The sequence below is a fragment of the Nerophis ophidion genome, unplaced genomic scaffold (genome assembly GCF_033978795.1).
Source record: "Nerophis ophidion isolate RoL-2023_Sa unplaced genomic scaffold, RoL_Noph_v1.0 HiC_scaffold_220, whole genome shotgun sequence".
Lineage (NCBI taxonomy): Eukaryota > Metazoa > Chordata > Actinopteri > Syngnathiformes > Syngnathidae > Nerophis > Nerophis ophidion.
In genome coordinates this window covers 100,001-114,086 of record NW_026907142.1, presented here as the reverse complement: position 1 = coordinate 114,086, position 14,086 = coordinate 100,001, and the positions used below count along the sequence as shown (strand labels likewise).

The 14,086-nt window shown below is 37.3% G+C and overlaps 1 protein-coding gene and 1 long non-coding RNA gene across 2 annotated transcripts in view; one reads left to right on the top strand and one right to left on the bottom strand.

Moving 5' to 3' along the window:
* Nucleotides 1-1,568: 1,568 nt before the first annotated feature.
* LOC133547875 (zinc finger protein 25-like) overlaps nt 1,569-14,086 on the top strand; it is a 22,461-nt gene continuing 9,943 nt past the window's right edge. Inside the window, exons 1-4 of the mRNA XM_061893351.1 lie at nt 1,569-1,746; nt 2,882-3,023; nt 7,179-7,263; nt 11,854-11,958. Coding sequence (XP_061749335.1) covers nt 1,584-1,746; nt 2,882-3,023; nt 7,179-7,263; nt 11,854-11,958 — 495 coding nt within the window. The 5' untranslated portion in view covers nt 1,569-1,583. The remainder of the gene's footprint in view (nt 1,747-2,881; nt 3,024-7,178; nt 7,264-11,853; nt 11,959-14,086) is intronic.
* Nucleotides 10,061-10,747, bottom strand: LOC133547873 (uncharacterized). Its single transcript, XR_009805659.1, has 2 exons — nt 10,360-10,747; nt 10,061-10,257 (listed from the first exon to the last, which is right to left on the bottom strand). It is a non-coding gene; the product is annotated as an uncharacterized LOC133547873 (long non-coding RNA).

Sequence of the window (14,086 nt, the reverse complement as noted above, 5' to 3'; positions counted from 1 at the left end):
GTATTAGTTTTGACAGTGTGAGTACATGAATATATGTGACATACTCCGCTGCAGTAGGTGGCAGTATTATATATATTATTATCATCCAGTATTAGTTTTGACAGTGTGAGTACATGAATATATGTGACATACTCCGCTGCAGTAGGTGGCAGTATTATATATATTATTATCATCCAGTATTAGTTTTGACAGTGTAAGTACATGAATATATGTGACATACTCCGCTGCAGTAGGTGGCAGTATTATATATATTATTATCATCCAGTATTAGTTTTGACAGTGTAAGTACATGAATATATGTGACATACTCCGCTGCAGTAGGTGGCAGTATTATATATATTATTATCATCCAGTATTAGTTTTGACAGTGTGAGTACATGAATATATGTGACATACTCCGCTGCAGTAGGTGGCAGTATTATATATATTATTATCATCCAGTATTAGTTTTGGCAGTGTAAGTACATGAATATATGTGACATACTCCGCTGCAGTAGGTGGCAGTATTATATATATTATTATCATCCAGTATTAGTTTTGACAGTGTAAGTACATGAATATATGTGACATACTCCGCTGCAGTAGGTGGCAGTATTATATATATTATTATCATCCAGTATTAGTTTTGACAGTGTGAGTACATGAATATATGTGACATACTCCGCTGCAGTAGGTGGCAGTATTATATATATTATTATCATCCAGTATTAGTTTTGGCAGTGTAAGTACATGAATATATGTGACATACTCCGCTGCAGTAGGTGGCAGTATTATATATATTATTATCATCCAGTATTAGTTTTGACAGTGTAAGTACATGAATATATGTGACATACTCCGCTGCAGTAGGTGGCAGTATTATATATATTATTATCATCCAGTATTAGTTTTGACAGTGTGAGTACATGAATATATGTGACATACTCCGCTGCAGTAGGTGGCAGTATTATATATATTATTATCATCCAGTATTAGTTTTGACAGTGTAAGTACATGAATATATGTGACATACTCCGCTGCAGTAGGTGGCAGTATTATATATATTATTATCATCCAGTATTAGTTTTGACAGTGTAAGTACATGAATATATGTGACATACTCCGCTGCAGTAGGTGGCAGTATTATATATATTATTATCATCCAGTATTAGTTTTGACAGTGTGAGTACATGAATATATGTGACATACTCCGCTGCAGTAGGTGGCAGTATTATATATATTATTATCATCCAGTATTAGTTTTGACAGTGTAAGTACATGAATATATGTGACATACTCCACTGCAGTAGGTGGCAGTATGCACCTTTCATGTCATTGCTGCAAGCTGCCCTTCAACTCAAGGAAGAATTGCTCAAAGCTTCTTTCATGTCAAAGAGCTGCTACTTCAAAGAGCAGCATCTTTTAAAGGCCGATCCTTCGCCAAGCACCCATCACTCCGTGTTGGGAGCCTCAAATGCTAACATCTCATCTCTTTTTGCACTCAAACTAATTACTTACTTTTAGAATCAGCTTTTTACATGTAAAACATGAGCCAAGAAATAAGGCAGGAAAAAATGTGGGAATTCCAAAAGGTGAGAAGGTTGATGGAGCAGCGACTCAATCTTACTGTTGAAGAAATATTTGGAGTGTTGGAAAGAACCGTAGCAGAGTACCAGGAGGAACTTTCTAGGACAAAGGAGGAGAACAAACGTCTACAAGAACTACTGGACGCTGTTTTCAAACCTCAAGTTGTGCTACACAGAGCAGGTTTGTGGACATCTTTTCACCTTATGTCACGTAAAGTTAAAGTTATAGTTAAAGTAGCAATGATTGTCACACACACACTAGGTGTGGTGAAATGTGTCCTCTGCATTTGACCCATCCCCTTGTTCACCCCCTGGGAAGTGAGGGGAGCAGTGAGCAGCAGCAGTTCCGCGCCCGGGAATCATTTATGCTGATTTAACCCCCAATTCCAACCCTTGATGCTGAGTGCCAAGCAGGGAGGTCATGGCTACCATCTTTTTATAGTCTTTGGTATGACTTGGCCGGGGTTTGAACTCCCAACCTACCCATCTCAGGGCGGACACTCTAACCACTCGGCCACTGAGTAGAATCAACAGCTTGTAGAATGCTCACTAAATTATTGGATGACACTCTTGATTTGTTAATTTTATTTGACATTGTCTTCATGATGATTATCCTGTAGAAACAAGATTGTTTCTTTTAGATTTGTTTGTGTTTTCTAACAGTGGGAAAAGTCCAGAACAATTGGGAGATGACACCTTTTTAAAATGAGTGATTCATCTATTTTCTATTTGACATAAACATCATTGTGTTGAAAGCCTCTGCATGAATTTAAAAATAAAAGTTGCAAGTTGCAAGATTAGAATGTATGAATGGCTTTGATATTTATACCTGGAGCTTTGTTTTCAATGAAAAATGATATTTTGCTCAATAAAAATATTGTATTGGGGATAGGTTGATTGGCAACACTAAATAGTCCCTAGTGTGTGAATGTGAGTGTGAATGTTGTCTGTCTATCTGTGTTGGCCACCTGTCCAGGGTGTACCCCGCCTTCCGCCCGATTGTAGCTGAGATAGGCACCAGCGACCCCAAAGGCAATAAGTGGCAGAAAATGGAAGAATGGATATTAACATGACATGAGGGAAGAAGTTTCTACTTGAACTCAGTTACATACTACATGACTTCTTCACTACTCAGTGGATTAGTGGTTAGAGTGTCTGCCCTGAGATCAATAGGTCGTGAGTTCAAACCCCGGCCGAGTCATACCAAGGACTATAAAAATGGAACCCATTACCTCCCTGCTAGGCTTGCAGCATCAAGGGTTGGAGTTGGGGGTTAAATCACGGGTACTTTAACTTGACATTTTTTTCCCGGGAAGTGAAAAAGGTGGTGGTCAACCAAGCCAAGATGGCTGTTGTGCAGCAACCTGTGAGCCAACTCTCTTTGAGGACACAAAGGGCCGAGATCAGGGCTGTCAAACATAGGTCCCACGGGCCGGATAAGGCCCTCCTGTTCTACAAGTCTGACATACCAATACGTGTTTTGATACCCTCTAATAAAATATTATGATTGACAGTATCGAAAGCAGCGCTAAAATCAACAAAAAAGTATATTTTTAAAAATATACTTAATCTCCAATGTCCATCATAACTATACATATAACTTCTTAGAAGTCCTTTTAGACAACCAATTAACATTAAATTAGAGCTACTTTGACTATAAACCAGTCCAAATGCGGGAAAAAAAAGAAACACAAAGTCCACCCGTTGGAAAAGGTTCGCTACCAAAACATACATCTTTAATTCTTTGTAGTAAAATATATAATTTCCAGTCCAAATGCCAAAAAAAAAGCAATATAACGTGATTCAAAAGCTTTCTAGGAGCAATGCTATGCTACCTCACAAGACGTAACTACCTTACCTCATTTCTTGGCTTAACTTGCTTATGAACACATTGCTCTTGCACAAATGATAGTCAACAACCTCCATTTATAAGAAAGATGTGCTTACCTTTTTGGTTTAAACAGCTTATTTTGGTGTTGAGTCAGCCGACATGTCCTGCACTGCAGAGGAACCTCCTTCAGTTTGGGGACCAGGTGTAGTCCATTGGTAATCAGGGGAGGGATATGAGCCCAACAGCGAGTGCAGTACCAGCTACAGCCCTATGAGGGGGCTGCTGTGCAAATGTCTCACACTCAAACTAAACACTAAACATGGTTTATGGGGGGGAAAAAAGCTTAAAAATCACTTAGGCATTTTCAGAATGGATTTGACTATTATTTAAAGTGACTTTGTAAACAGAACGACGTCCCCCATAAGTAAGCATTGCCAGAACACACACGCACACAAACACACACACACACACACACACACACGCACACACACACACACACACACACACACACACACACACACGCACACACACACGCACACACACACACACACACACACACACACATACATACAAAGCACTGAGGATTTGAGGAAAAAAGTCACTTTTGAGTTGTCCACACCGGAGAATAACTAAAGATTGTTGAACAAAAAAAAATATGGAACTGAAAAACTTCTGCAACAAAGATCACAAAAACCAAGATTTGGAAAATGGTATCAATCCAGATACAAATGTTTTCCCCCACATCAGTAATAATAGTTGTTATTATCCAGATGAACAATATAATAGCAACATTAATTGTAATAACAAACTGTCAATTATTCATTTTAATAGCAGAAGTTTGTATGCAAATTCTAACAACATGAAGCACTTTTTAGAACAATTCAACAAACCCTTTAAAGTGATCGCTGTCACAGAAACATGGATTGATGATAAAAAAAGGAATATATTTTGATCTGGAAGGATATGAACTAAACTACATCAACAGAAGCAACAAAAAAGGAGGAGGAGTAGTTGTGTATGTGATGAAGAACCTGAACCACAAAGTGGTAAAAAACATGTCATTTGCTGTAGATAATATCTTACAAAACCAGTGAATTTGGCACGTTGTGTAAATGGTAAATAAAAAGAGAATACAATGATTTGCAAATCATTTTCAACTTATATTCAATTGAATAGACTGCAAAGACAAGATAATTATTGTTCTAAAAGAGAAACTTGTTTTTTATTGCAAATAATCATTAACTTAGAATTTAATGGCAGCAACACATTGCAAAAAAGTTGTCACAGGAGCATTTTTACCACTGTGTTACATGGCCTCTCCTTTTAATAACTCTCTGTAAACGTTTGGGAACTGATAAGACCAATGTTTGAAGCTTTTCAGGTGGAATTCTTTCCCATTCTTGCTTGATGTACAGCTTAAGTTGTTCAACAATCCGGGGTCTCTGTTGTGGAATTTTAGGCTTCATATTACGCCAAACATTTTCAATGGGAGACAGGTCTGGACTACAGGCAAGCCAGTCTAGTACCCACTCTTTTAGTATGAAGCCACGCTGTTGTAACACGTGACATGGCATTGTCTTGCTGAAATAAGCAGGGGCATCCATCATAACGTTGCTTTGATGGCAATATTTGTTGCTCCAAAACCTGTATGTACCGTTCAGGATTAATGTTGCCTTCACAGATGTGTAAGTTACCCATGCCTTGGGTACTAATACACCCCCATACCATCACACATGCTGGCTTTTCAACTTTATACCTATAACAATCTGGATGGATTATTTCCTCTTTGGTCCGGATGACACAAGTACCACAGTTTCTAAAAACAATATGAAATGTGGTCTCGTCACACCACAGAACACTTTTCCACTTTACATCAGTCCATCTATGATGAGCTCGGGCCCAGCGAAGCTGCCGGCATTTCTGGGTGTTGTTGATAAATGGCTTTGGCTTTGCATAGTAGAATTTTAACTTTCACTTTGAAATTAGTTGCAGGCATCAAATTCCAATTGAACTAATATTTGTAAAAAAATAAAAACGTTTTCCATTTCGAATGTTAAATATCTTGACTTTGCAGTCTATTCAATTGAATATAGGTCGAAAAGGATTTGCAAATCATTGTATTCTTTTTTTATTTACGGTTCACACAACGTGCAAACTTCACTAGTTTTGGGTTTTGTAGAATGTATAAGCATTGAAATATGTCAGGAAAAAAGCAAACACATATTCATCAGTTGTATATATAGATTAAGTATAGAAACATTTGAAGATTGGATCAAGGCAAATTACATGGACAATGGTCAAAAAATAATGTTCTTATGTGGTGACTTTAATATTGACTTATTGAACCCTAACTAACAAAAGTCCATTGATGACTTCATTGATACAATGTACAGCATCAGTTTATATCCTAAAATCACAAAGCCAAGCAGCATCACAGGACACTGTGCCACGCTTATTGATCATATCTTTACCAATGATTTTGATAACAACATTACAAGTGGTCTACTTATAACCAACATTAGTCATCATCTGCCATTTTTCGCAATATATGATGGAAACTCCAAGAAGAAGAACATGGAAGACATTAATACATTTTGAAAAATTTGCACAGAGAAGAGGATGATTGTTTTCAAAAATGAGCTAGAAAAGCAAAATTAGGACAATGTGTCCAATGAAAATGATGTTGATGAAGCATATGAACATTTCTTAAACACGTTGATTTTTTTTTATGACAAACATTGTCCATGGAAACAACTCAGTAGAAAGCAGAGAAAGAATAATCAACCATGGACGACAAAAATATTTAAAATGCTTCTAATAAGAATACATTATATCGAAAATGTATAACACAAGCAAGTACAAAAGGTATAAAAACAAGCTAACTAACATACTACAAACATGTAGAAAATAATATTACAGTCAATTATTAGACTGACACAAAAACAATATGAGAGCAACATGGGGGCATCCTCAATAGCTTTATTAAAAATGACACAAAGAGGGATTGGCCCCAATAATTCTCAGACACACTGATAGAATACAATACAATGAATAATAAAAAAACAGGAGTTGAACATGATCAGTAAAAAGTCTGATTAAAAAGGTGTGTCCTTAGCCCTTTTAAAAAATACATCAATGGTTTCTGCAGTCCTGAGGCTCTCTGGCAGGCTGTTCCACAGGTGGGGGCCATAAGAGAATATAACACCCACTCTCTGTCAAATAGTCAAAAACAGATCAATCAAAATGGTTTATGACCTCTAAGCCACGCCCCCGGATTTTAATGTGATCAATAGGTCACTGACAGTATGATTTGACTGATCAATCCATTAAAGATGACCATGTATTTTACAGTCTGATACTAACTGTCTGATTTGTCAGATGTCAGTTGTTTTGAAAATCTATGAAGGACTTGTCTGTCATCTCTGTACATCTAATATATTTCATTTAACAGTAGTGTGTATGTCAACTATACACTCTATAAAACTCTTAAAAAATGGAGAGGCTACTATGTTAGACATGTTAATGTGTGTGTGTGTGTGTGTGTGTGTGTGTGTGTGTGTGTGAGTGTGTGTGTGTGTGTGCCCACCCAGGAAGGATAGAAGAATGTCTTGTGCTACCATGAGGGTTTGTGTGGGCTCAGTTTGTTCCTTGCGTGCAACTTCAGAGTTGAAACAAACACATTAGGAAAAGTTCTGTTTATTTCTCATAAAAGTCATTATAATGTGTCTTGCAGACGTCTGTGAAGAACATCTTCTCTCTGAGCAACAGGAGTGGAGCTCCAGGATGGTGAAGGAGGAGCCTCAACCCTCTTACTTGAAAGAGGAAGGCAAGGACCCACTCTTCCTCCATTTTAAAGAGGAAGAGGAGGTACCAGAGACCCCACACTTTATAAAGAAAGTGAATGATCCACTGACCCCCAACATTAAACTGAACATGGAGGAGCCACTGACCGACCACTTTAAAAAGGAAGAAGAGGCGCCACAGATCTCACACATTAAAGAAGAAGAGGAGGAACACAGCCTTAGTCAGGAGGGAGAGCATATTGAAGGACTGATGTTCCCAGTGACTGGTGTCCCTGTGAAGAGTGAAGATGATGAGGTGAAAGGTGAAAGTGAGGAGAGGGGAGGGGGGGAGCCTCCAAGCAGCAGCTCAACACAACACATGACAACAGAAGCTGATGGAGACCACTGTGGAGGATCACAAGCAGACAAGCTCTTAGCTCCACTATCAGATAGTGAGGACACAACGTCACACTCTCCTGACACTGATGATGAAGACTCTAAAGATGATAAGACATGTCACACTGACAACACTCACTTCACATCTTCTCACTCTCACAAAACTTTTAAATACCATTGTCGTCTAAAATCACACATGAGAACACACACTGGAGAAAGACATTTTTCGTGTTCAATCTGTGGTAAAGATTTTACTCAAAGGTACATTTTGAAAATACACATGAGAACACACACTGGTGAAAAACCGTTTTCCCTGTTCAACCTGTGGTAAAGGTTTTACAAGAAGTACAGATGTGAAAGTACACATGAGAACACACACTGGTGAAAAATCACTTTCCTGTTCAATCTGCAACATAAGTTTTCGTCATCGATCAACCCTTGTAGCACACATGAGAAGACACCCAGGAGAGAAAGTGTTGAGTTGCAGTGTGTGTGGTGAAAGATTGTCTTCTAAGTAGCAGTGTAAGAAACACAAGTGTGCTGGTGAGAACAGCAGCAGCAAATGAAACTGCAGGATTTGAAATAAACTGTCCAGACTTTCATTTTGACTTTCTAACAACATCAGCACATATAACATGTGTGACATTGTTGTTTGTGTAACACAATCTTGTTAACATGCTTCTATATTTATACAACATTTTAGCAGCCCATTGCATGCATTAATATGCAACATTGTTTACTTTACAAAACATGTGATACATTCAAATTACATTTAGTGTACATATATTTTATACAAAATAATTTCCTTTTAAAATGTGTGACTGTATGTGTAACATTATTTGTGTAACACTATTCTAATATGCTTCTACATTTATGGATTAGATATTTTGTATTAGTGTTTTTTTTTTTTAGTCGAGTACCTGCATTAATATGCAACATTGTGTACTTTTATTAAAATTGAACAGACAATTTGACTGAAAAGGTGAGAGTAAACAGTACAATACATATTTGACATACATTAAAAAGATGCAAGTGTATATATATTCATCATACAATATTAGACTTATTCATAATAGTGTTTTTTATAGGTGTTTGAAATATTGAAGTGTGACATTTTATTTCTAATAATTAATCATCCCATAGATTATCACCTTTATATGATATACATATGTACTGGTTCACATCTGAAACATCTTCTGGACCACTTCAGGAAGCATATTATTATTTACTTTATACATCATTTGAACAGTTGTCTTTTATACAATTTTAAAATGTGTGATTTTATGAATCATTTGTTGGGTCTCTATAATCCATTTTATTAATTATTTTTATTAATTTCTTTTATTATATGATGATTGTGTTGTGATTGTTTTACATGTATGTCCCCAGACCTTTATGCAATATAAATATTAAATGAAATGTCTGAATTGTTTATGGAGGGATGGTTTTGTTTTTACAAAGTTTTTACATTTGTGGATGAAACACAATTTTCAATTATTGTGTTTTAAACATATGTTGTTGTTTTTTTTAAGATCCCCAAAACATTATCAATTTCAGAAAACAAGTTTGGAGTGTCAAGCAAAAGCCAATATCGTACATCCTCCCACAGAGATTTACTTTGCAAACATTCTTAAAATAAACGGTTTATTTTATTTCTCTTCAGCAGAAAGAACAAGTGTTGTCTTCAATTGCAAAACATCTTAAACGTTTTTTTAAGTGGTCAATTCTGGTTTTTTTTTTTGTATTTTATTTTTTTTTCATTAACTCCTTTGCCTTTGGTTATGAGTATTTTTTTTGTTTGTTTTGTTCCAGAGAAAATACAGCAAATAGGAAATAGTAAATAATTGTCTAATTTCAGAGTTTCAAATCTGTAATATTGTGTCCTTCCACCAAAAGCCCAGAAAGTTTAGAAAAAGTTCTGAAAAACATTGCATGCTGTATTTAGAATATTTTGAACGGAGACCTTTATAATTGTTTTTTAAATATTTTCATCTATTTGCACGTCGTACTTCATTAAGTGCATCAGCGAAAAATGCCTTTTTCAAACCATTAGGGTTGCCAACACCCAGACTTTGAAATAAGGGACATCTTGCAGGCAGTCGGAACATTTTTGGTGTCCCTTATAAAATTTGGGTTACCCCTATTTCAGTCCGGGCCTGAAAAAATGCTTCAAAAATGCTTAAAAATGCCAAACTGCTTAGAACAATCAACTTAACACCTCCACTAGACCACTGTTGCACTTACTGTAAGTCCTATCCATACCATAATCACAAGAAAATTGTATTCTTCAACCATACAATTATTTTTCCAAAATGTGCAAAACATAGGGTGAATTTTTTTTTTTAAATAATTGGGATGGGTGCTGGATCAAAACTGAGCACTTACAAGAACAAGAAAGAAAGAGAGGTCCGCACACACCGCCACAGCAGTGTGAAAAAGAGCGCTTGCTAAACGTCATACTTAAATAAAATGAATCCTGATCAATGTAAAATGTGCAAAACTGAACATTTGCAGTTTCTTCAAAAACATTTGCCATTAAACAGCTGGCACACAAGGACCAAACAGAAAGGTTGATAATATGGATGTTAACAATGTCCATGTGAATGTCCATATAAGACAAAAGTCAATGGCCGTAAATGTCCTTCATGGAGTGTTAGGGCCAGGGGACGTCCTGGTGACACTTCTGATTGATCATAAAGAAAAGAAGAACAATAGGAAAAACGTATTAAGACTATGTTAGAAGCACAGCCTGTAGGGAAAAAAATAATAATAAAAAAATATATACATATATATATGTGACGGTCCACAACTGGATGTGGCAAAATGCAGCTCCACACTGCTGTCCCTTCAACATATCACTGGCACCAGGTGGATTATGAATTTCTTTAATAACAGTGTCCTGTAAAACAGTGCAAATTGTGAGACTGTGAGTCCACTTGGGTCACGGGATTCTCAGTTTGGAGGCATCACAGTTCAATGATAAATGATAAATGGGTTGTACTTGTATAGCGCTTTTCTACCTTGAAGGTACTCAAAGCGCTTTGACACTACTTCCACATTTACCCATTCACACACACATTCACACACTGATGGAGGGAGCTGCCATGCAAGGCGCCAACCAGAACCCATCAGGAGCAAGGGTGAAGTGTCTTGCTCAGGACACAACGGACGTGACGAGGTTGGTACAAGGTGGGATTTGAACCCGGGACCCTCGGGTTGCGCACGGCCACTCTCCCACTGCGCCACGCCGTCCCAGTTCTGATGTTTGACATAACAAACCATAGTTTCATTGTACAAACAACATGTTACATTTGGGTGTGATCGTATAGTGTTTAGACCAAATCTTTATACTAATTATCATATTAATTTCTTCAATGGTTTCACATGTACTGACAATGGTGTGCTCAAATGAACAATAATCCTTTTTTTTTATATGCAAAATACACAGTAAATTTACAGAAACTACATTTTACAGGATGTCCCTAAACACACCTCGCATCCAAAATGGCTGCTTCAAACCATGCGGTTGATAAACCAGGCTGCGGCCAACCATGCTAGCATTAGCATCATAACAATAGGTGAGGACAAATATGTGAACAGCCAAACAAACACAGTGGCATGAAATATAATATTACCTGTAAAACAGTGATACTTGTGAGACTGTGAGTCCACTTGGGTCACGGGATTCTCTAAATAACACATCAATAATCACCAATTAGTTTACACAGTAAAAGTGTGTTATTGTCTTTAAAATATCACTCTAGGATACAGTTTTGGTCAATACCAATTAGCGAAACTTTTTATGTGTCTGTTACAAAGTACTAATCAAAATATAAACAGTCAATATTCACTAAATAGTAATCAATCCCGGACAATACAAAAACGTGTCTCACCAGTTTGGAGGCATCACAGTTCTGAGCACTTCCCACAGGTGACCTACATACCACTTCCCACAGGTGACCTACATACCACTTCCCACAGGTGACCTACATACCACTTCTCGCCAGCAACAGGCGCTGTTGCAACACTTCATTCATAATTTAATCAAGCATAAGGATATTCTGTTTTCTACACCGTTACATATATATATATATATATATATATATATATATATATATATATATATATATATATATATATATATATATATATATATATATATATATATATATATATATATATATTTATATATATATATATATATATATATATATATATATATATATATACAATAAAAATAAAATAAAAAGCTTATTCACTCACCTATTTTTTTCTTCAGAGAAACTTTCTGCTGCTCTTCCTGCGGCCACAAAGAGCGGTCCTAGTGCCCTCCATGTATCCTAACCGCCATTCAACAAACAAAGAAGACGAGCGACGAAGCCAAGTTGGAAGTGGTCCATTGAAAGGTTGATAGGACAACCTCCTGTACTGTAGAATGTAGTATGGACCACAGGACAGGACGAAAAAGTCCCGTTAAGAAACAGTGGAGGCTTAAGATGCTCTACTAGTCTGCTGGAAATCCAAAGAAGACGAAGGAGTAAAAAGCAAGATGGCGTTTGACGGAGAAGGCCTAAACGTGGCCACTGGCCATTATTGTTTCTCTATTTGTATTTAGTGCATACATGTACGCATATATGTGTCGTGTAGTAGATGAAACATTCTTAGTCATTGTTTGTATCCGGATACATTAGTCTGAGCGCACTTTATCGCCTCTTGTGCTAGTTAGCTTAGCTTGTTAGCTGCTAACAGAAGACACAGAAGTTATCAACACATTGCTAAGTAGAGATCAAGTTTGAGAGTAAAGTGGTGTGATTGTGTGAAAATGTGCCAAAGAACCATAGCAAAGTATGAGGAGCGACAACATCAACTACTGGACGCTGTTTTCAAGAAACATCAAGTTGTGTTACACAGAACAGGTTTGTTGACTTCTTACTCTCACATCTTTACCAACTTTATATTTCATAATTAACACTCTTTTTCAACAGAAGATGCTTTGTCTTGTGGGGATGATGCAATGCTTTGACTTAGATTCTTCATGAAAAGGAGACAGTTTGAGGTTGATGTTCCTCTCAGTTTGTAACAATGTGTGATTGATTGATTGAAGGAGTTATGAGAAGTTTGCAGAGGAAAGGGTACACTTTCATCACGGTACACATTCACTGCTGCAAGAAAGCCTGAGATGCTTTCATCCATCCATCCATTTTCTACCGCTTATTCCCTTTCGGGGTCACGGGGGGAGCTGGCGCCTATCTCAGCTACAATCGGGCGGAAGGCGAGGTACACCCTGGACAAGTCGCCACCTCATCGCAAGGCCAACACAGATAGACAGACAACATTCAGTTGAAATATATTTTAATTCACACATTACAATGTAGAAAGTAGCATTTCAAATACAAATATACTGCAGTAAAATATAGTTGAAGTAGGTAAAAGGCTTTGTATTCCCAGTTACGAGTAGCCGCAACCTGTAATGTATTTTCTTTTTGATAGGGTGTTCCACATTTTGGTGATATAGAAGGCACACAAATCAGAACCTTTTTTGGAGTGAGATCTGGGTTGAATGTGATTTTTACAACTGCCTTTGGTGTTGTAATGGTGAATATATTTTACATTTTTGAAATATTTAAACAGGTACATGGCATACTTGCCAACCCTCCCGATTTTCCCGGGAGACTCCCGAATTTCAGTGCCCCTCCCGAAAATCTCCCGGGACAACCATTCTCCCAAATTTCTCTCGATTTCCACCCGGACAAGAATATTGGGGGCATGCCTTTGCTGCCTTTGTTGTTTTCAGCAACTGGTCGTATAATATATGCGGCTTTTACACACACACACACACACACACACACACACACACACACACACACACACACACACACACACACACACACACACACACACACACACACAAGTGAATGCAAGGCATACTTGATCAACAGCCAGACAGGTCACACTAAGTGTGGCCATATAAACAACTTTAACACTGTTACAAATATGCGCCACACCGTGAACCCACACCAAACAAGAGTGACAAACACATTTCGGGAGAACATTCGCACCGTAACAGAACAAATACCCAGAACCCTTGCAGCACTAACTCTTCTGGGAAGCTACAATATACACTCTCGCTAGCACCAAACCCCACCCACCTCAACCCTGCCCCCCACCTTAACCACTTCCTGATTGGGACTTACATGGATCAATAACTAAAATTAAACATGTATTTTCAATAACCAAAGTAGTCAACAACTTGAATTATTAAAAGAACATAAAGGTGACTGACTTTCCTTCAGCGTGTCGTAGATGGTCTCCAATTCCTAAAGAGGATTTGTTGATGGAGATACTCCATAAAACACCACATGTTTTTGGTCAAAGTTCCTTTTGGCCCAGCCAACAAAATGACCACAAAAATGTGTTTTGCATGATGACAATAACAAACTATTTAAGTTATTTTGGAATTTTAGATTTTTATTTCCATGATATTGAAGTTATGATAATGACTATGTCATTAC